Source organism: Thamnophis elegans, chromosome 2, assembly GCF_009769535.1.
Source record: "Thamnophis elegans isolate rThaEle1 chromosome 2, rThaEle1.pri, whole genome shotgun sequence".
In the NCBI taxonomy this organism is placed as follows: domain Eukaryota; kingdom Metazoa; phylum Chordata; class Lepidosauria; order Squamata; family Colubridae; genus Thamnophis; species Thamnophis elegans.
The window spans coordinates 76,115,995-76,137,248 of NC_045542.1; the positions used below are offsets into that span (position 1 = coordinate 76,115,995).

A 21,254-nucleotide genomic window follows, 5' to 3' on the forward strand; every position below is an offset into this window, starting at 1 on the left:
TGGCCAGAGGCCTCCAGAGCCTACCTGGAATGTGGAAATGCTTAGGAGCTTGGTATGAGGTAGGTGTAGAAGACCTCACATCTAATTGGCTATAGTAGGGGGAGCTGCGTCCACTCTCTGTCCCTTGAAAGAGCAGATTGGAGGGAGCAGCAGAGAAGAAAAGAGAGAGGCAGAGGAAAATTGGTGTTAAAAACAGTATTCTAGAAAATTAGTAAGCCATCTATGAATTTATGGTGGGAATACATAGGTGGAGGAATGTGGTGATCATAACGGTGCAGATTCCTACGCAGAACAAGAAGCCTGGGTGGTTCCAATCATTCCTAAAGTATTTCAAACTCAAAATAACATGGGTTCTGAATTTGAAACAAATTTCTGAGCTGGAAAAAGGGCTGTTCCTAGTTCAGAACACCATTGGATTGGTTGGAAGAACCCATCCTGAATTCAGGACAAATATTTCGCACATCCATAGTTGCTTCCTGTATCACCTGCTTCTTTCCATTTCCACTCTGCCACAGAATTGCCACTCTGAATTTGCTTAGGAAAGAAGAAAACGGAGCATGACAATGGAGTGAAGTTCATCACAACTCACTGGTATCCCGAAGACAGTAAAAAAAAAAAAAAGCTAGGCACTTGCCTACCATTTTGTTAAGGACGGATCCTATACAATGGACGACACTGTACCTGTGTGGAACCCTCCTTGTCTCTCTGATTTCATGTTCAGCCTGTTTTGGATATAGAAAATATTTTGGCAGCATGTGTGTCCCTTGGAGAGAAGTTGGTCAGTCCTTCTATGGATGTGCTAAAGCTGAGTTCCATTGGACAAATGTCTTTATTTGAATCCTGATGGAGACAGCCATGCCCTACCTGAGCGGTAATAATGATGTGGAGAGCGTGGGATGGTGGGAGATATGCCTTGGCGACTGTAGGTGGGTGAGTCTATGTAGCCTGGGCTGGATGCTCGTCTCTGCCTGATGTCCATGCTCTCATAAATATCCTGCAAAAAATGCAAATCTTTGTTCATCAAAGAGCCAGTCCCAGGAAGGTCAAGGTGTATGTACATTAGCATGCATCCTGGCCTCTGACTATTATATTCCTTTCCCAACTGAGGGAATCTGTTCCCAAAGTATACAAATATAGGTAAAGGTAAAGGTTCCCCTTGCACATATATGCTAATTGTTCCTGACCCTAGTTGGCGGTGCTCATTTCTGTTACAAAGCCGAAGAGCCATCACTGTCCGGAGATGTCTCTATGGTCACGTGGCCGGCATGACTAAATGCCGAAGGCACACAGAACACTGTTACCTTCCCACCAAAGGTGGTCCCCATTTTTCCACTTGCATTTTTACACACTTTTGAACTGCTAGGTTGGCAGAAGCTGGGACAAGTAATGGGAGCTCACTCTATTACGCGGCGCTAGGGATTCGAACCTCCAAACTGCCAACCTTTTTGATCGACAAGCTCAGTGTCTTAGCCACTGAGTCACCTAATGTATAGAAATATATGACATCACAAAGACAATTTGCTTTGCTGAGAGTACTTTTCATTTCATAGCATGTGTGAGAAAGGGGAAGAGGAGACCTCTTTTATAATCTCAAGGCTTCACAGTAAAGCCAGATCAGCTTCCTTGGCCTTCCATGGTTTTTTTCAAACCCAGCTCTCCCCAAGTTCTCTTTCAGCTTACAAACCCAAGATATGTAAACCCCCAATTAGTCTTAAGTGTTGTGTGGTTACCTGAGAATATGGAGACAAGGTTCCAAGAGACTACAAGTGACAGAAGGTCAGAGACAAGCCGCCAGGGGATAAAGAGCAGGAAAAGAGAGAGAGAATTGGTTATTAGAGAATTGATCTAATGTTTCTGTACCACAAATCATTTCATCTTCCCCCAAACTACAATCTTCTCAGAATTGCCAAGGTATTGAGAAATCTGGGAGAAAGAGATTCCAAAATACCAAAGAAAGAGAAGATCAATCGCATAACTTTTCCAATTGTTGTGAGCAAAGGCAGCTCAGGGTTTCATTTCCCTTCAATTATATTCTTGTCACCTCATGTGCCTGCCTGGATTAACCTAGATTAATCAGATGCTATTGAGCCCTCTTCTCCTGGACTCTCCATTTTACAATGGTTTAAGTCATTGAGAACCAAATCTTAGCTTTTGAACAAACCTAGTTTTGAAAGTAATGCAAGAGAACTTAAGATATTATACTCAATTCTTAGGAACATGAAGTAAGAAATGAAGCTTAGCGGGATTTGTTTAGAGCAGTGTTGGTGAACCTTTTTGGCATCGAGCGCCGAAATGGGAGCATGCTTATGCCTGAAACCAGAAGAGCAGCCAGTTTCTGGCACACGCATGTGCACCAGCCACCTGGCATGCATGCATGTGCAAAGACCAGCTAGCCAGTGCGCATGTGCGTGCGGGAAACTGGAAGATCATCTCCCGGCGCACGAATGCGCCTGAGCAGCTGCTCTTCTGCTTTCTGGCACTCCTGTGTATGTGAAGACCAGCTGGCCAGTGCACCAGAACCTGGAAGAGCAATAGCCAATGGCCTGTGTGCCCAGAGATATGGCTCTGCATGCCCCTTCCAGCATGTGTTCCATAGGTTCGCCATCATTGTCTTAGAGCAATTATATGTGGAAAAATATAACAAGGGCTGATCTGTGAATGTAAGAGAACAATGGAGGGCCACAACTTCCTTGTATCAGACATACATCTCCCTAGCAGGGTATGACAAACAGGTAGAAATTAAATATTTGCATGGCTCCCTCTTAATCATATTTTTGAATCTAGCACAAAAACCTGCCTACAAGTTCATTTAAGATGCTCCTTGTTGAAATATTAAAATATGTCTTTAGCATAAATTTGCTTTGGAAAAGTAGGACTAGCTCAAATACAGAAATAGACAGCAAAAGGCGAAATATTAGGTGGCATCCCTTTAAAAAAAAAAAAACAAGAAAATCCTTAGACCATTTCTGAAAGTCTGATTGCACCAAACTGGTTCATTTAAGTTACAGGCATAGTCCAGAGCACAGGTAGTCCTTGCTTAATGACTACAATTTTGTTGCTAAGTGATATGGTAATTAGCAATATATCATGTAATTGTGGCAGACTTATGACTTCATTTCCACTTGACTCATTGAGTCACCACAGCTTGTTAAGTGAGAAATCACGTGACTGCAACTTGTGATTTTACTACTGGCTTTCCCATTGTTTATTGTTTAGTGCAAGCCAGATGCAAAGCACACAAATGGCAGTTGTCTGACCACAACATCTTGTGACAGTCATAAATGTCTGGAAAAGTCATTGCTTTTTCAGGGCCATCATAATTTCAAAAGATTGCTAAACAGGGAAATCAGTAAGTGAGGTCTATCTGCATTGCTGTGCAAATAAGAAGCATTCTGAAGTGGCAGAAGAGGCAGCTGAAGTAGTGCTGGCAAAGAAGTCACTGCAACTGCACACACATTAAGTGCTCAGATTCAAGCCTACACCATCGAGCCTACATCATGATTGGATGAGTAGCAAAAGAGCAATATTTCCCCATGAATCCTAATGAAGGAAACAGAGTCTTCTGTGACATCAGCTCTGCCACTTATGGATTAGATCCCTGCTGCTCCAAGAGGCCGAAAACCTCCAGAGAGGAAGGCAGAAGGATAGAATAGATAGCTAAATGTCTAGATAGGTATGGCATATAGGTATGAAAGAGGTTCTGATGCAACTCCTAGTCAAGAAGTCAGCATTTGTGTATGTAACTATCCACCATTTCAACCCCCCTGTTGTTTATCCAAGAGCTGGAGGGTGGGAACAGGAGAGTGGAGAATGACTGACAGCAACCTTGTGGTTGAGGTAGCCCTTGATGAAGGTGACCCCTGCTTTATGGGGTGTCTTATAATTTGATTCTCTTATTAGGCCACTGGAACAGATCACCCACTCTATGGATGATACTCAGTTTTACACTGCTACCCTGGGCTGAACAGGAGATGTTAAGATCCTTCCCAGTACCTGGAGGCTATTAGGGACTGAATGGAGAAAAATGGATTTAGACTCAATCCCAGCAAGAGAGCATGACTGTAGGTTTAGAAATTGAGGGAATTAAGTAGAATTCCATCCTTGGCATTGGACAACTTTGTGTTCCCCTATGCAGAGATCATCTGTAATCTGGGTTCTTTACGACATACAATTCTGTATGAAGAGCAAGCAGAGGCCATGACTAGGATACTGTTGTACAGCACTATCTTGTGCATCACTTACTGTTATTCCTAGCTTGGGAGGCTTTGACAATAATTACCTATGCTTTTTTCATGTTTGGATAACTGCAATTTGCCATATATCAGACTGTTCTTAAGAAGCTACAGTTGGTTCAGAATGCAGTGGGTTGAGTATCAATGTTTGTGTTGTGGTTTACCCATGTTACACCATTACTTTGGAAGCAACACTAGTTCTTGGCAGGTTTCTGGAAGGAACTGAAGTTGTTAGACATATGGGTCCTTTATGGTTCAGGACATGGATGTGTGTGGAATTGCCTTTTCTGGTGGAACGCACACACCCATTACAGTAGAAAAGGCTTGCTCTCATCCCACTGACATCAGGGACTCTGAAAATGAATCTTCAATATGTCAACCCACCTTCTCTGGAAGAGTCAACTCCTAGAGACAAGGAGAGCCTACAGTATGTCTTCTAAAGAGCTTTTGGGGAAACTGGATACTTGAATGACTACTGAAAAAATAGCAATGGGCTGTGTTTGGGTTAGCATTGTTGCAATACCTATCAAGTTTGATTTATTCCTTGTCCATGGACTTGGACAACTGGACAACATAGAGGATTCTTTGCGCCCTTACTGTGGCTAAAAGACTCATATTGCAACATTGGAAAGATAAATGTATGGCTCCGTTTATTCAATGGATTGAAAATTTGATTACACGTATAAGCATATTGCATAAAATATAAAATTTGTATGGATAAATATAATGAAATATTTTATTTATTTGTTTGTTCATTTATTTATTTAATTTATATGCCAGCCATATCACTGTGAAGCAATTCTGGATGGCTTACAAGCATCATGAAAACAAAAGTACTAAAGATTAAATATTAAAATGAGCAGAGATTAAATAAATCAAAAAACCAAAATACTATGGGGTGGAGGTGAAATCTTCTCTTTAATCCACTAACCAACATTCCTCCAACATGGAATGCCCTCATTGGGGCTGATCCACAGAGCTACGTATTGAGACTCTTACAGAAGGCCAAGAGGGATGGTGGATCTCGTCTCAAGCAGTATGGTGTTCCAAAGGGATGGAGCCACAGCAGAAAAGGCCCTTCTCCTGAATCTTGCCATGCAGAATTCCTTGACTAATGGGATCCACAGCATGTCCCTTTTCCCAGAAGCAGTGGGGCAGACCAATACCATTATGGTGAGACGGTTCCTCGGTAGCTTGGACCCATGCCATAAAGGGCTTTAAAGGTCCTAACCAATACTTTGAATTGGACCTGGAAACAGACTAGCAACCAGTGCAACAGTAGTATTACATGAGTCACTCTAGGGACCCCTAGAACTGAATGCATGGCTGCATTCTGCACCATCTATAGCTTCTATATACACTTCAGGAGTAACCCCCAATAAAGTAGTTTAAAAACATAACTATATAAGTGTTTATAAATATAAACAAAGCCTATATCTCCCATTCTGCACAATATGTTAAACAGGAATGCTGTTGTTGCCAAGCTCTGCTTTAAGTTTCTCCAAATGTTCCATTTTGCTTGATTTAAAAATATCCTGGCTTAGATATTAAAACAAAAGTCTCATGCCTTAATAATAGCACTTCTTTGTAATTCCAAAAATTGTCCAGGAGTGAAGGTCATGCCTTCGTTTGCCAGGGAAAGATGGAACATAGGACTCATTGATTCTTCCTATCATGATTCCAGTCCCCAATGAGATATATGAGTGCAGCTGGATCAGTGGATATCTTCTGAGAAACTGGGATAAGGAGCTTAACAAATTTGTGATCTGATCTGATGATTAATAAGGAGCTAGTTAACACGAGGTCTCTGGCCTGAGTTTTCCACTGCCTTTCCAAAGGAGGAGCTGTATTATTTTGTTGCTTCAGTCATTTATTGCTATGAAATATTTTCTGATTATTCTAAAAATCCCGCTGCCTTGTAGCAGTCCAAAAGTGCTGTCTTCTGCCAAAGCTCCGGTATACTTCTGTCAGAAACCCCTCATTTTAATTATCCATTCCTTTTTTTCAGCAGAAGCCAGAAGGCTGACACTGGACTGGCTCAGCCTAGACAAATACCCCATCAGCAACCTAAAGCAAAAGCAAAAGCTTTTACAAACAAATAGCACAGTAACATTTCCAGATAGGTCAGAATCTGATCTCTAGCCCCATAAAGTACAGACTCACACTAGCAGATCCGCCTCATTTTCCACTGCATCCATTGAGACCTCCATCCTTCTCAGTCCAACAAGGAGGTGTTGACGTGTTGGACATAAGAGCTGTCCAGGTGCAATTGAAACTGAGGCATAATTTTTGTGCTTATCCTGTTAACCACAAGCGAATTCTTATTTGATTCATCCTTGGCCAAATGGTACTCTAAATGAGTAATAGGCAAACTCCTTATGTGGCTTTTTTGGTTTGGTTCGGTATGTTCTGTCTATCCAGGCATTGTATATATTTAAGATTTAACAACCATCTATGATTAAATAAACAATGGTGTAATGTTTGTCTTCAGTCCACTTTCCAATCTATATTTGGAAAGTGCTTTTGTGTATTCCATGCAAATAGTAGAACCTATGCTTTCAGATCAGTCTCACCTGGATACTATTTTAGATCATTTCCTTTTTTGGAGTAAGAGATAGTTATTGTGAATCTCAAGCATTCTCGTTGAAATTAATGGGTTTTTACAGCCAGAGGATATAGACAAGTCTCTGCTTCCAACAGAGATGTCATTCATTGTGTACAATCCAGGTGAAATGCCTTAGAAACTGTACCTCCCCATAGCTATATCTCTCCAGTGTTTCATCCGAAGTATATCTGTGATAGGGCTCATAAGAAATGAGGTCAGGGCGTTGCACCTCGTAGATGGCTTTAATCTTGGGAAGAGCAGCCAAATCTTTGTAATTAAGGATTTCATTATCCACTTTAGCCTATGGAAAGGGAAAGATACAATAGACAACCACAGAAAGAAAAGGAACAAGCACTTGAAATGCAAAGGAGAAAGATTACATCAGAATGCAAGGTCAAAGGAAACTTCAGAACAAAACAGGGACAGGTTCTTATGATGAAGGTGAAAAGAAAGGAAGGCATTTTGAAGGGAATGCCAGAGCTTTCCCTGTGTGGATGAAGCAGAAGAAGTGGGAAGGAGCAGTCAGCTCAAGATTGAAAGTGGTGCCAGGCTTTGCTTTGACTACATGCATCTGAGTTCTTCTGCAAGACAGATGATGCTCAAAGGCATAATGGCATTAAGCAGACAGATATTCAGGGATGGGAACAGACAACTCAGGCTGAACTTGCCAAATGCTTTCCTTGGCACATATTTGGCTTGGAAATCTGTTCCAAGTCTAAAAGGGAACAGTCCTCAATAGATATTTTATTTTTATTGGTTGATCTCTTCTTTTCATCTCCTCTGGGATTCACAGGGCATGCATTTCCAAATTATTCCTATGGGAGGCTGTCAACCCCAATTCTTGTTTTTCCATGTTGCTTCTGCCCCATGTTGTGTATACTTACACAAATGACTCGGTTGGGGGAACCAATGCTGGATCCAGGAGGGGATATGGATGTCTCTGAAGTTCTTCTGTGCTGTGTACACAGAAACCAACAAGATACTTGTTAAAGTTTGCTAGACTTTGCTTACATATAGTATTGAAGAAAGACTTCAACTCATGCTGACCAGACTTGCCAATACAGTGATAGAAGAAAAGTACCTGCATCTTTTCCTCCTTCTCAAAAAACCTTAATCCCTATCGTATAAATTTGGGTGCATTTTGCTACTTGCCACTCTAGGCTGCTAGCTCACTTCCTCATTTCATGCATATCGTGAACACTCGATTTCAGAATTAAATGTTCCAACCAATGCTATCAGTTACTACACCTTACAGCTCCCTCAATTACTTTCAATTAAAGCTAGTATGCTGGAGGGTGTAACAAGCTATTATAATGTAGATCATTCTGTCATCAACTTTCCTTTTGCAGTATGTTACTTTCCAGTTTGATAAAAACCAACCAGTTGGCACCTGTGCTATCCAGTTCTTGCATGCCATTGACAATCACTGAGTATAATGAAAAAATGTCACTTGTTTTCTTTCCTAGATACTGTTGAGGAGATACAGTACAGGTAGTCCTCAATTTATGATCATAATGGAGCCCAGCATTTCTGTTGATAATTGAGACATTTGTTAAGTGAATTTTGCTCCATTTTACAACTTTACCTGCCACAGTTGTTAAGTGAATCATTGACTTCACTTGTCAAAAGGTTGCAAAAAGGGATTACATGACCCTGGGATACTGCAAAGGTCTTAAATATGAGTCAGTTGCCAATCATCTGGAACTTGATCACATGATCATGGGGACACTGCAAAACTATGAAAAACGATCATAAGTCACATTTTTTAGTGCCATTGCAACTTTGAACGATCCCTAAATGAACTATTGTAAATTGAGGACTATCTTTACAGAGTGAGGAGTTTTGTGCATGAAACTGAAACAACTATACATCTTCTATAATAGTATCCTGAGACTCCCAGGCAATTGTCTCCTGTTCTCCCTGATAACTGACCAGACTGGCTACACAAAATAATTCTAGTTTATGGGCCTGGATAGAAAGATGGCAGCTGTACAATAGAATAGAAAATTTGCAACTTAGACCATGGGTATCAAACTTGTGCCATCACATCAACACGTGATGTATCCTGACTTTTCCCCCCTTGGCTAAAACAGGGGTGACTGTGGCCAGCGCGTGACACATCTGGCCCATGGGCTGCAAGTATAATACCCCTGGCTTAGACCAAAAATAAGGTTGCCATAGCTACATCTAGATTTTAAGCTGTGCATTCCAGGTAGACAATGAACTTATACCAAGCAAATGCTCAGGTATGAGAATCTTGGTTTTGTATTTACCAGTTTAAAACAGAATCTGGTAAAGACCGCTACAGTACAGAATATATAGATTTCAGGTTTAAGCAAGTTATTGTTCAGACCCCTTAATTATAACTTAAAGATATCACTTTTATCTTATTCATCATGCACACATCTCCCTGTAGGCCAAAGAGTTCAGAATCCTAAAATTCAAACCTATTTCTATTCACATTTATCTAAATAAATTATTTGACTAACTTGCAGTATCATTATTTAGCTAATACCAGCATCAATGAGTAAAATTTGGCTAATTACTCTTCCCCAACTTTATTTTACCTTTAGCTTCTTTTCTGCTCTTGCTGCTTGTTTGCAGATAGGATGCCATACTTCTGAACCTGCAAAGGAGGAGGATGTGTCAGAACTACAAACTGCCCATCTGCACGTCTACCCTACCCAACATTACCTAAGATTGTAAAGAAAAAATATCATTCAAATGTTTTAATATTTCTTTAATAAACATTTCTCCTTTTTTTTGCAAGAAAATCCATTCATTTTCATCAGCTGATAATGCCAGAGGTATTTTTGTTCCAAAGATTCAATTGGTTTGGACTAGTTTTGAATTGCAAACAGGAACTAGGAAAACTTGGTCCTTTGCCCACTGTCATCATTTTAATTCCTCAGACCTTTAAAAAGATTTTCAAGGTGAACCAGAGTTGTCCTCAACTTAGTCCAGTTCAGAATGAAATAATAACCCCTTCCCCATTGACCAATGGAGGAGCATAACTGGTTTTTTGACCCTGCTAAGCTGTAAAAATCAGTACTATTAGTAAAATGGGAAAGCTACTAAGGCACAATCTTTCTGTTTATAATGCAAAAGAAGAATGAAGGCTGGTCTCTCATCTTTATGCTAGTTGACATTCTCTGGGGAATGTGGAAAAACTAGGAGCATTCACTGCCAATGTAGCATTAAGCAAACAAATAAGTGCTGTCAAATGGTTCGAGACTTTTAGCTCTCAGTAATTGGAAGAAATGAACAAAACACTGAATTTTTGATACTGTTCACAGCTACTGCCCCTCTATTGGTGTATAAAATAATCAAGGATGGTCATTTAGAGGAGAATATGAATTAATGACCTCATACAAAATAGCATCTTTGTTGGTTATGCAGCTTAATTTGATTTTGGAGTCCTTGGTTTCTGAGCTTGGTTGTTTTGCTCTTACCCAACCACAGTAGCCAGAAAAGTTATATTTTCTTCCACTGGAACTTAATTTTATTGCTTGTCTCTCCCTCACAGCTCAGGGCTTATCACATCTTTCTAGGTCTAACTGACGGAGAAAAGTTGATGGAAGGCTGTAATAAAAATACATCCGAGTACTAATTGTTTAGATAAACTTTGAATCGGTCTTTACTCCTGGATATTTCCCAGACTGGCCATATTCCCTGTTGGAAATGGGGACACAAAGCTGGAACAACAGAGAAGAATCAGGCATGTTAAGAGATAGAAGAATGAATCAAAGACATAATATGAATAATAATATGAATAAGCAAAATAAATAAATAAATAAAAATGCCCTTAGGGTGGTCTAGTAATAATGATTTATGTAAGAGCTAGCTTTGAGAAGAATAGACAATATCATGTAAAAAATACAGTGTAATAAACCATTTTGATTTTGTTGGCAGAGTATTTATTTGCATATATTGCACATCCATATATATATTTTCTTTATTCATGCCATGTCTTTTGATGTATGTATGTAATGAATAATAGTCAATCTAATGATGCCCATTTTCTAGCCTCCCCTCATATTTCTGAGCTAGATAAGAGAGAGAATGCGTTCAGATTTAAGGATGGTGTCCTCTGTTCTTGATTTATGGGTTTTATTGACTTGTACTATCACCTGAACTTGAAGGATTCTAGAAAGAAATCTAATGGGAATACTATTTTATCACATCACATATTTCAAGATTGTGGCCAGATCAATTCTTGGGAATATTTTTAGTGTATTAAATTTCAATATTAGTTGCAATATTAGAGGTCAGACTATCATTGAAACATCATAAGCATTCTTATGATGTTTCTTGTCTTATGGGTGCAAAGATCTCTATACAGTTTTTGTATTAGATAGACTTCTCTGGGTTAACAAACAGATCCTCCTGGATATTTTTTCAGTAAGTAGAATGAATTGCTTGAGACAAGGCAAAGAAGAAGAAGAAGAAGAAGAAGAAGAAGAAGAAGAAGAAGAAGAAGAAGAAGAAGAAGAAGAAGAAGAAGAAGAAGAAGAAGAAGAAGAAGGGGGGGAGGGGAGGAGGGGGAAGGGGGAGGAAAGCCAACTCCCATTTTTACAGTTTGAAAAGTGTATTTTGGATTGCAAGAGATGAAAAGAATTTTGCTGGACAGTCTGCTAATTCTCCCTGAATGTAACAGAAGGCTCCTCCACCTATGGCTTATGTCCAAACCATGATCAGGACCACATATGTTGTGTTCCCAAAATGCCATTGGCCTTCTGTTGAGGAAGTGAAAAACATCTGATTCAGCTGAGATGCAGGAGACTCCATTGGGAGGAAAAAGTGTTAACTCTGATGCTGTTCAGCAGGTAGTTTTACAAAGGTAGCAACTTTTTAAACTTTTACCTCATCCTGTTTCCCCCGCTAAGATCAAGCCACTTTGGCACCCTTTCACTGTGTTTCTTAAAGACCAGATTGTTGTTTGGGAAAGCAAACACAAGGAGGCAACATGGAACATTGGAGGAAGGTCTTATTACTCTGTCACTGGCCAATGGGTCAGATCACAGGACGTAATGAGCATTTTGAGGATGGCAAATACTGGCGTGGGAAATAACATCAGTGACTACATAGAAGAGCCCAGAAATTATATTAATCCAACATAAGAACCAGTTCTCAAGTAGTCCTAATGATTCTCTATTAGAAATCTTTCATCTTGGTCCCTTCCTGTTGCTTCTGTTGCTATGACTTTATTCCTTTTAGACAGAAATGCATATACTGTATGTTCCAAGGTTGCTCTGGCTACCATTGCTCTTCTTGTTGTTCTCGGATAGTGAATGAATATGGCTTCTTTAATTGAGTTAAATTACAGCAATCTAACATCACCCTACCTGACATTTGCTGTCAAGTTCCACTTAGTTGGCTGGAGAGCAAAACAGGGGGGTATTTTTGTGTGCAATTTGTTTATCTTTTATTATTCTTGAAATCATCCCAGTCTCATGAGGAAAAGAATAAATCTCTAGCTTCTCCAGCAATCATCCCCACCGTTTTCCATCTTCTCACAGGTTCCTCAATTTTAGATGCCCTTGAAGGTTATGCAATTCTGCTCTCATAAGCAGTATCAGGACAGATGCAACAGTTTGGAAAATGAATGCCCATCATTGTGGCAGGTCTTCTACCAGTTGATCAGCCAAGGAGCCATTAATGATGCCTCTACTCATCCCAAACAAACCAATTGTTAATTGCTATCCCACGCAGAAACTAAGCCAACAGTTCCTGGAGTGTGAGGGTGGGGGGAGAAAACCCAGCCCAACAATTAATGTTGATATACAAAGGGTAATTAGTGACTCACAATGTCAAACACCAAATGACTGTCTATGAGACTCCCTCTCTAAGCTGAAAATAGATGAATAGGGAGGAGAACATCCTAACCTTATATTAAGATCTAGTCATCTCATTTCTTATGGCAACTAGATATTCCATGAACATGTGAATATATTTAGCTTGTTGCAGTCAGAAAATTAAAATATTGTTTTAAATTCAGTCAAATGCCTTCTGTTTGAAAATGTCAGCATGTTCTCCTTGAAATGGGATTGATAATACAAATTCCAGTTTCATGTAATGTTTAGAGAAGTTTAATCAAGTTCTCTCTAATAAAACCTGAGTCTATCACAATGAAAGACTAAATTTTCTTTAGCGAGGCTCAGCATGGCTCTTAAAAGATGTTCATATCATCTTTTGCAAGGTTGCAAAAGTTGCAAGGACAAGTATTAAATTTGCCCCCTGTGGATTAGAGGCAGACTTTTTAATTCTTTATGAGATCTTTTGCCTCCAATAGGTGTTCCTACCTGTGAGGTACATTTCTTCCCCTTCTGTGAACATCTGGTGACATCGTACACATCTGGCACAAGTGGGATGATAGTGCTTTCCTCCTGCCTACAGAAATCAGTGAGAACAAAGAGTTGTTGAACAAAATATCCACATGCCAATGTTCTAACCAAATACATGACTATCTAAGAAAAGTGATGTTTCTTTGATTTAGATGAATCAAAATTTGGCAGTAATACTGTAATTTATGTCATATTTTCCATCGCACATGATTGATTGGCTGTATTTATTATAGATTTTTGCCCAAAAATCTTTTATGACTTTGTATTCCAACCATGCATTAAGGTTTGTTGTTAGATTTTAATAAAACATCAGGGTAATCTTGCTATAAATACTGTTTCAAATCAAGGAGATGTACCACTTATAATTATATAATACTACCTAATTATTAACATGCCTCCCCTTATTTTTAAGAAAATTTAAATGATTTCAGTGGTTTCATTATTGTGCTAAATTTGTCTTCTCCACAATAGACTCTGACATACAGCTTTGAATTCCCTGTAACTTATAGCACTAATATTTTGCAATTTCTATATCTTTGAGTTTAAGTTTTTAAAATATTTTAATGCAGCCTTTGGGCTTATTGGCTTGATTTTGTTCTAAAGTATAAACACTGAAGTAACTATGTAACCCAATTCCCCTGAAATTTGCTTTCAATTTTTAGGCTTCCAATTTTTTAGCATCTTCTCTTATAATTTCATCCAAATTCCCACTATGCGGTTTGTTGCAGGAAAATTCAAAGATATCAAAGCATTTTGAGCTTAGAATCCTGTAGCAATCTACGGTAAGTGGATTGTTCTGTACAAGACTTAATGTTACATTTTAGCATGTTTCACAACAACATGAGCTATATACGTTCATAAATATTTCACTTTCTTATTTTCCCCTGATTCCTTTTCGATAGATTTATTGCCTGTTTCATCATATGATTTTCTGATTATCTGAAGGCTGCAATCATCATAACAGAACACAACAGAACACTTTCTGCAACAGAAAACATTGCCATAAGCATTGGAATTCTAACATTGGAAAATAGAGGGGTTTTGAGTTATATTATTTTGATATTCCCTTATCTGTGTAATTCTATTCCTAACAAGGATTATTTTTATCATTATATTTTATGTTGTTTGAAAGAATATTTTCATCAATAAAAATTATCTCAGTTATTTTCAAATATTGCCTTTTAATCATAACATTATAAAGATCCACTTAAATTTGGGAGAAATCCACTGTGAAACTTGCTGGAAATATTTTCTAACATTCAGTTGGGATTTGCTGTAAATTAAATCCATAATTGTGTGCCCTTCACTCTGGAATAAGGAAGAATAGGTCTTGACTTTCTTCTATGTATTATCCTTTCAGGATACCTTCTTCATTCTCTTCAATTGTTTTTTTCTCAGTGCTAAAGACAACCAATTTTTTCAACTTCCTTTCATAGGATTGAACTTCTTTTTGCTCTTTTCAGAAAATATTCTAATTTATTAAAGCACAGTGGTCAAAACTAGACACAGTATTCAAGATGGGTCCATAAGTACTAGTATTAAGCTAAGTGTCCATCAAATACTTACTCATTTTAGTCTTGCTTATTACAAAACTTTCCATTGTCTCTATGTTATTGTGTTATTTTCAGCCCATTTTTCTAACCTATTAAGATCTTTTTGTTTTATTTCTGCCTTCCAATCCAAATGTATGTTATCCACAAATCTGATATTCCACCCAACCCTTTATTTAAATCAGTGATGAAAATATAGAAGAGTACATAAGACTAAACCTCTCCATATACCTCTCTATAATTTGAAGAGGAGCCATTGATGAGAACCTTTTGAGTGGGATTTCTAATCCAACTACATATCAATTTAATTGCTATGTCCTTAACTAGCTTGTTAATTAGTATGTTATGGATACTTTTTAAAATGCTCTACAGAAATAAAAGGTAGTCAGACAATATATGAAGGAGATAATCTAGTTTAAAAAAAGAGTAGAGAAAGAAATTTAATAAAAACCTGCCCGAATTGGTCACGCTGTTAAAAAAAAAAGATGGTGGAAGATTTTTTTATTTTCAGATTAGCAATATTGAAGTCAGCACTCTCAGATAAATCTGACATTTTACTGTAAAGCAATATTAACAGAATCCTAAAGTTCTTACTCTAGCTCTCTAAGCAACTGCAGAGTCTCTTCACCCCTTTGTCTGGATCATTCCTTAGGCAGCACTGCTTCTCCTAGTCCTTTTTGGTTATTCTCACATATAATTACACAAATTAAACTCATTCAACATAAACAGGTATTCCCTGATCACATTTCTATCAATCTCAACCAACAAGTATCTCCCTTCATCTTACTTTACACAATTCTCTGATGGAACACAAACTGTTGGAGAAGCCCCATATTGATGCCAAACATATCTGCCTTTTTTAAAACCTAAAATCAGATAGAAAAGGCATCTTTGGAGAATGCTGTTTCTTTAGAAAAAATATGGTACAATTGGTGAGAACTGAGGTGCATAGCTCAATGATTGAGCAACTAACTGTCTTAATAAAAGGTACAAATCATACATAGAAATTACACACATATTTTCAAGAGGACTGAAATAAGCAGCAGGCAAAATGCAAAGGGGTTCTTCTGCACCAATCCCAGTTCTTACATGTAATCACGTCTTATACCTGATAAACTGGATATAAGTTCGGTATAAAATATGGCATCAGGATAGTGGCGAGTCATAGAAACCCTAAAGTTGTATTTCAAGCTTTTATCAGCATAGATGGCTTTGAAATCAGTGGAGCCACCCAAGGATTACAATGAGTGACAGCTTACTGGATCCACCCTGTTGTAGGGAGAGGCCAAGTGCCCAGTGCTGTCACTTTGATTAAAGGGACCATTATTTTCTACCAATTTTCCACTTATTTCTATCAAATGACTTTGTTAGAGCTGGCCTGAGTAACAGCATGATCAAATCCAGAGAGATATTGAAAATGTAAGCTATCCCTGGAATAGTTTGACAGGCCTGTTTACAAGCTGTCACTAAGTAAACTGTTATTGTTTCAGGATAGTGGAGAGATCTGTTGAGCCATTGAGTTAAGGATAAAAAGAATATGTTCTCATTAAGTGTCCAGTCCTCTTTCTCTCTTGAGACATTCCTATAAGAAGGCAACTTTTTCTGCTGCTTTCAGTGACTCTGATACTCCAAGATTAGAAATAACAGCCTATTATTTCGCCCACTTGCAATGCATCAAGGGTGTTCTCTCTGCTCTTTAACAAAGATAATAGGTTTAATTGGTATCTTGTTTCCTTTCAAAAGGAATTTTGGATTTCAATTACAGACATGCTTTCCGAGCACCAGAGCTCATTTGCAGCCACTGGTTTAACTTGTTGCCCTCACCATTACTCCATGCAAAGAACTACTCCTAAAGGGGCTTTTACAGGAAAATAATAATGGTGATAGTTACATTGATGATGATGATGATAATGAAAGAATAAGAGATTATTAAAGAGTACTAGGAAGAAAAGGACAATCACGGCCTTTAATTAAAGGCTGAACTAGGCCAGAATTGACTTGAATAATTGTTTCAAGAAAGGGTTGAGTTTCACATCTGCAGAATTCTTGGTTAGATTGTCAGCAATAGCTCGCTACTCTTGTGAGTTCAGTCATCATATTGCTAGCCAAAAGCATGAATCAAAGTTTGCTGCCCTGCAATAATATTTTTGGTTCTCATCCTATGAAAACTAGCCTTCTGTTTCAAGTCGGTGACACACATCTAGATTTGCCTCTAGGGTATAACAATCTGTCCCAAAACAATCTGTCCCTTTTTCAAAAGGCAACTAGACTTTGTTTTTTCTTTGAAGATATTTTGTTCCTCATCAAAGATGCTTCTTCAGCTCAGTCCAGTTTCCTTTTGAAAAAAAAAGCAAAAAAGCACCTTTGGGCCAACCATGAGCAGGGTGCGCAAGAATCTATATTGACAGGAAGAGCAATCTCTTTCCTGTTCTATCTTAGGCTCATGTGCCAATAATATCAAAGTGATTGGGATTCCATCCCCTGGGATTTTTCTGAAAGGCAGTAAATGGGTCCCGTCAAAAAGTTATCCCCAATTTTGCAATTTGAAAAAGATTGTGCTAATTGCTCATTCAACCATGAATCTAATTAACCCAGGCAGTTCTTACTGATGCAGCTTTGTTCTGTTGCAGTTTTGTTTTATGCAAGAATTTACTACTTTACTGCTATTTCAAATTAGTGATCATTCAAATAAGGGCCTAGCTTTCCTCATGTACAAGCTGAGAAATCATGGTTTATTCAGTTTTACTCATAAAATAAAAAGGTGTGCATTGACAGAATATGATTATGAACTAAAAAAGCAACTTGCATTTGAATGAGCAAATTTCTTACATATACTCGATGATAGTAGTTTGGATGCATGAAATATTGCAACATCCACAAGTTCAGGAACCTGGACAGTTCTTATGCTAATATTTGCTGCTGTAAATGAGCAATATTAGCAAATAAAGAGTGATCCAGTTGCTGGAGTGGGATGGTGAAATAGCCAATGTAATGTAAATTATTAAAGAAATAACTTTTTTCTCCTTCTGACTGACAATTCTATCACTGCTCCAGGAAAGTACTATCTGGAGGGAAGTTCAGTAACAAGATCTATGTAGGAATCCAATTCAATTAATGAATTAAAAGCATTTGTAGGACTGCCCACCTCAGATAATGTGCTTCTGTTAGCATACTGTAAACTAACAAAGATGTGAAAAACCAAAATAATCAATGATGGCTAGAAAAAGAGATATAAACTATTAATTAGCAATCAGGTACTCAAATGTATTTTAATCTTCCAGACATGTCCCCAACACCAAGAACTGCACTGAAAAAGAAGGACAAGCAAGGCTGCTGGGAAACCAGCTTTGGAATGCAAACTTAGACAGATGTGGATACAATTAACTCATCGAATTCTAATCCCAATCTTTTCACAAAGGAAAAGGGACACTTGACTTCTTTCTAATTCCTTTTAAAATACATAATCTCATCCATATCTCCCACTCCTTTTGAATGTGAGGGCCAATGAACTGAAATAGCAGTGGAGAAACCTTGCATGCAATAATGTGACATGGCATTTATTTCACTAGGCTTTTGAGAAGAAAAGAGGTGGGAGCAACCACAAGTAACTTCTGGATCATCAGGAGTTTCCTTTCATTGTATCAAAACAAATTGTCCAGCAGGCTTCATTGTTTAAACTAATAATAGAGATTGAATTTTTGCCAGTCTTATCTGGATAATTTGGGGAATGAGCATCAGCAATACACTTCTGATGACAGAGATATGATTTCTTTAATCACTTCTACCTTACCCATATTTTGTGGTTATTATTTTTCCTGATTACCTCTATGCTGCAATAGCTTCATTTGTCTTTCTGCAGGTAACACCAGTCCTGCCTTATCTCCATTTACATCCAAACCAAACATCTTTTTATGGATCAGACAAAAACTTCTCTCTGCATTTCCTATTGTCCAGAAGTAGCCACCTATTTTTTTTCCAATTCTAGGCATTCTCTACAGTCAATTTGTCCATAATGTAAGATCCATTCAACTTATTAAAAAGAGAAAAGAAAAAAAGCTGAGCTCTTCAAAAACCAACCAAGCAAAGCATTTCAGGCAGCTGCATTATCTGATGTCTCTGCCTCACAGTTTTATAGTTTGAAAGGGCGGAAATTTGGAAATCAATGGTGATCATGCAAATGGAGTGAATGAATCATTGAAACACTTGCAGCTGAAAGCAACAAATGCCTTTCTTTCTATCTCTCAACTCACCACCCCCCTCCATAAATATTTCGGTGCCTTGAACGAGACATGTTTCTTTCTAATTCATGCATCTTCCAAAACACTGATATTTAAGAGATTTTACTAGCTGAACCACTGCTGAATTTGACCAGCGCTGCTATAATAATATAGTCCCCAATGTCATAGTAGATTGTTGTTGTTGAATGCAATTGTCTCAAAGAAGCTGGCTAGGAGGTATCCACAGAAGAAAATGAAAATATCTTACGGGAATTACAGCCTGATCCAATGAGCTACTGGATGCAGGTAACGGATCAATAGCTCAAGTAAGTATCAAGCTTCTAGTCTTCTTATGAAAACAGAAGTCCTCACTTTACCAGTGCAATAGCATTCACATTTTTTGTTTTCTCTTTGTCATTGTTTAGTGTGTCAAAGCATTGTTGCATTACTGCATGAAGGCAGAAGAAGGCATTCACCTCTTTCTTTTCTGATCATGGGAATCCTAAGGTTGAGGAAAAGATGTGGCTCAATCTGGATTAAATTGTGGAAGAACCATCATCATTACCATCAGTATCTAAATAAAAAAAGATAAAAATAGATGCCTGGCAGATCTATTGCCATCTCTGAAAAGAATTTCTATTTAGCCACAAAAATATAGGTTACAACTGGCATTGCTGTAACTATGGCTTTACATTGTTATAAGTATAGTGGGTGTATATAATTTACCAGGAAATATAGTTCCTTTTAGTCTTTAGTCCTTCCAATTTCTTAGTCTTGAGAGTTAAGAGAGACATTGGTCTTTTTATTTAAACTATTTTTTTGTCTCAGATACAAAATATACAATGTGTTTTCTTCATCATTTGGATAGTGACTAGCTGTAGTGAGACACAAGTAGATATAGTTCATACCTTTTTTTAATGAAAATTATCAGTACTTTTGATCAGTGACGTCATCAAAGTAAACAAACCCACGTGCTGATTACGTCACCAGATCATGCCCCCTAAGCGGAAGTGACGTGCACAGCCCCCACCCTCCGGATGTGACGTGTATACCCCTCCTCCCCGGCTGGGGTGTGCATAATTGACCCACGTGGTGCAAGATTTCATAAGATCATAACCCTAGCTGAATATTTGTAAAGGCCTAAGCAGCCCTAGCTGAATATTTGTAAAGGCCTAAGCAGCCCTAGCAGGATATGTGTAATGGCCTAACCCCATCAAATAGGGTTGAAACTTACCCCATCAAGAAAGATGCCAAGACTCTGTGTACATGATTAGTTTAACCCTAGATTAATTCTATGGACATTCAAGGGTGGGGGGAGTGGGGTTGTGAAATAAAAAAATGTTTTTTATTTGTAATCAATCTCCTAATGGCTGCATTTAAACCCACTTTTTTCCCTAGAAGGAATTTATTTCTAAGCAATGTTGGTTTTAATTTTTGTTGAGACATGGGGGTCTGCATTTAACCATTTTCTCTAAAAGGTATGGGCTGCATTTAAGCCCACTTTTTTATCCTAGAAAGAATTTATTTCTAGGCAATGTTGGTTTTAATTTTTGTTGGGACATGGGTCTGCATTTAACCATTTTTTCTCTAAAAGGTATTTACTTCTAGGTAGGTTGAAGCCCGCCAACAGGAAAAGACAAGGAATATTAACAGGAATTAAAATGTTCACAATAGGCAACCCCGCCAGGTTGCATGCAGTGGATAAGCCTGTTCATTCATGCCAGGGATAAGCCCTGACAGCCCTTACTCGCCCACCCACCCCGCTCCTCTGTGATTCCAGGCATGCGTAAGAGACATGTGTGGGGCAGGCCCAGACACGTCTTACCTGCCCCACCCCACCCCTCCCCTGTTATTCCGCGCATGCGCGAGGCGCACTTGTCATTAGAAGAGCTGGTTAGTTTGCCTTAATTTCAGCAGTCTCTTGAAGATGGCAACCTCTGATTCCAAAGATGTTTTTAAAACAACAGCAAAAGCCAGCATCGAATGCTCTGAAGAGGATCATATGCCAGAATGCAACAAACCCTGTTGCAAGGGGAATGATAAAGAAAGTTTTTATTCAGACCTGTTTTGCACGGCTGCAGCATGGAGGGTTGTAATTTTAACGATGATGTGCAGAGTACTTACCGGGCAGTATGTGAAACAGCGAATGATGCTTCATTATCGCCCTGCAATGGTAAGTAAATGTTTTTTTATTTATGACGTTGTAAATGACACTGGTGTGGATAACTCACTAACAAGATGCGATTTATATTTTGCAGACTCCAAAATAATAACTCCTAGACAGCAAACTCTTCAAGACACGCCGA

At 38.4% G+C, this 21,254-nt stretch overlaps 1 protein-coding gene across 3 annotated transcripts in view; it reads right to left on the reverse strand.

Annotated features, from left to right (window-relative positions):
* Window positions 1–21,254, reverse strand: part of ABLIM3 (actin binding LIM protein family member 3) — a 192,442-nt gene that overhangs the window by 31,156 nt on the left and 140,032 nt on the right. For 2 of the 3 annotated variants that reach the window (XM_032209464.1, XM_032209463.1), the window contains exons 7-11: window positions 13,140–13,227; window positions 9,405–9,463; window positions 7,722–7,793; window positions 1,731–1,760; window positions 865–994 (exon numbers count right to left, since the gene is read on the reverse strand). In XM_032209464.1, coding sequence (XP_032065355.1) covers window positions 865–994; window positions 1,731–1,760; window positions 7,722–7,793; window positions 9,405–9,463; window positions 13,140–13,227 — 379 coding nt within the window. Of the gene's footprint in view, window positions 1–864; window positions 995–1,730; window positions 1,761–6,982; window positions 7,139–7,721; window positions 7,794–9,404; window positions 9,464–13,139; window positions 13,228–21,254 lie in introns of all 3 variants that reach the window. The other variant, XM_032209465.1, reaches the window with a different exon arrangement.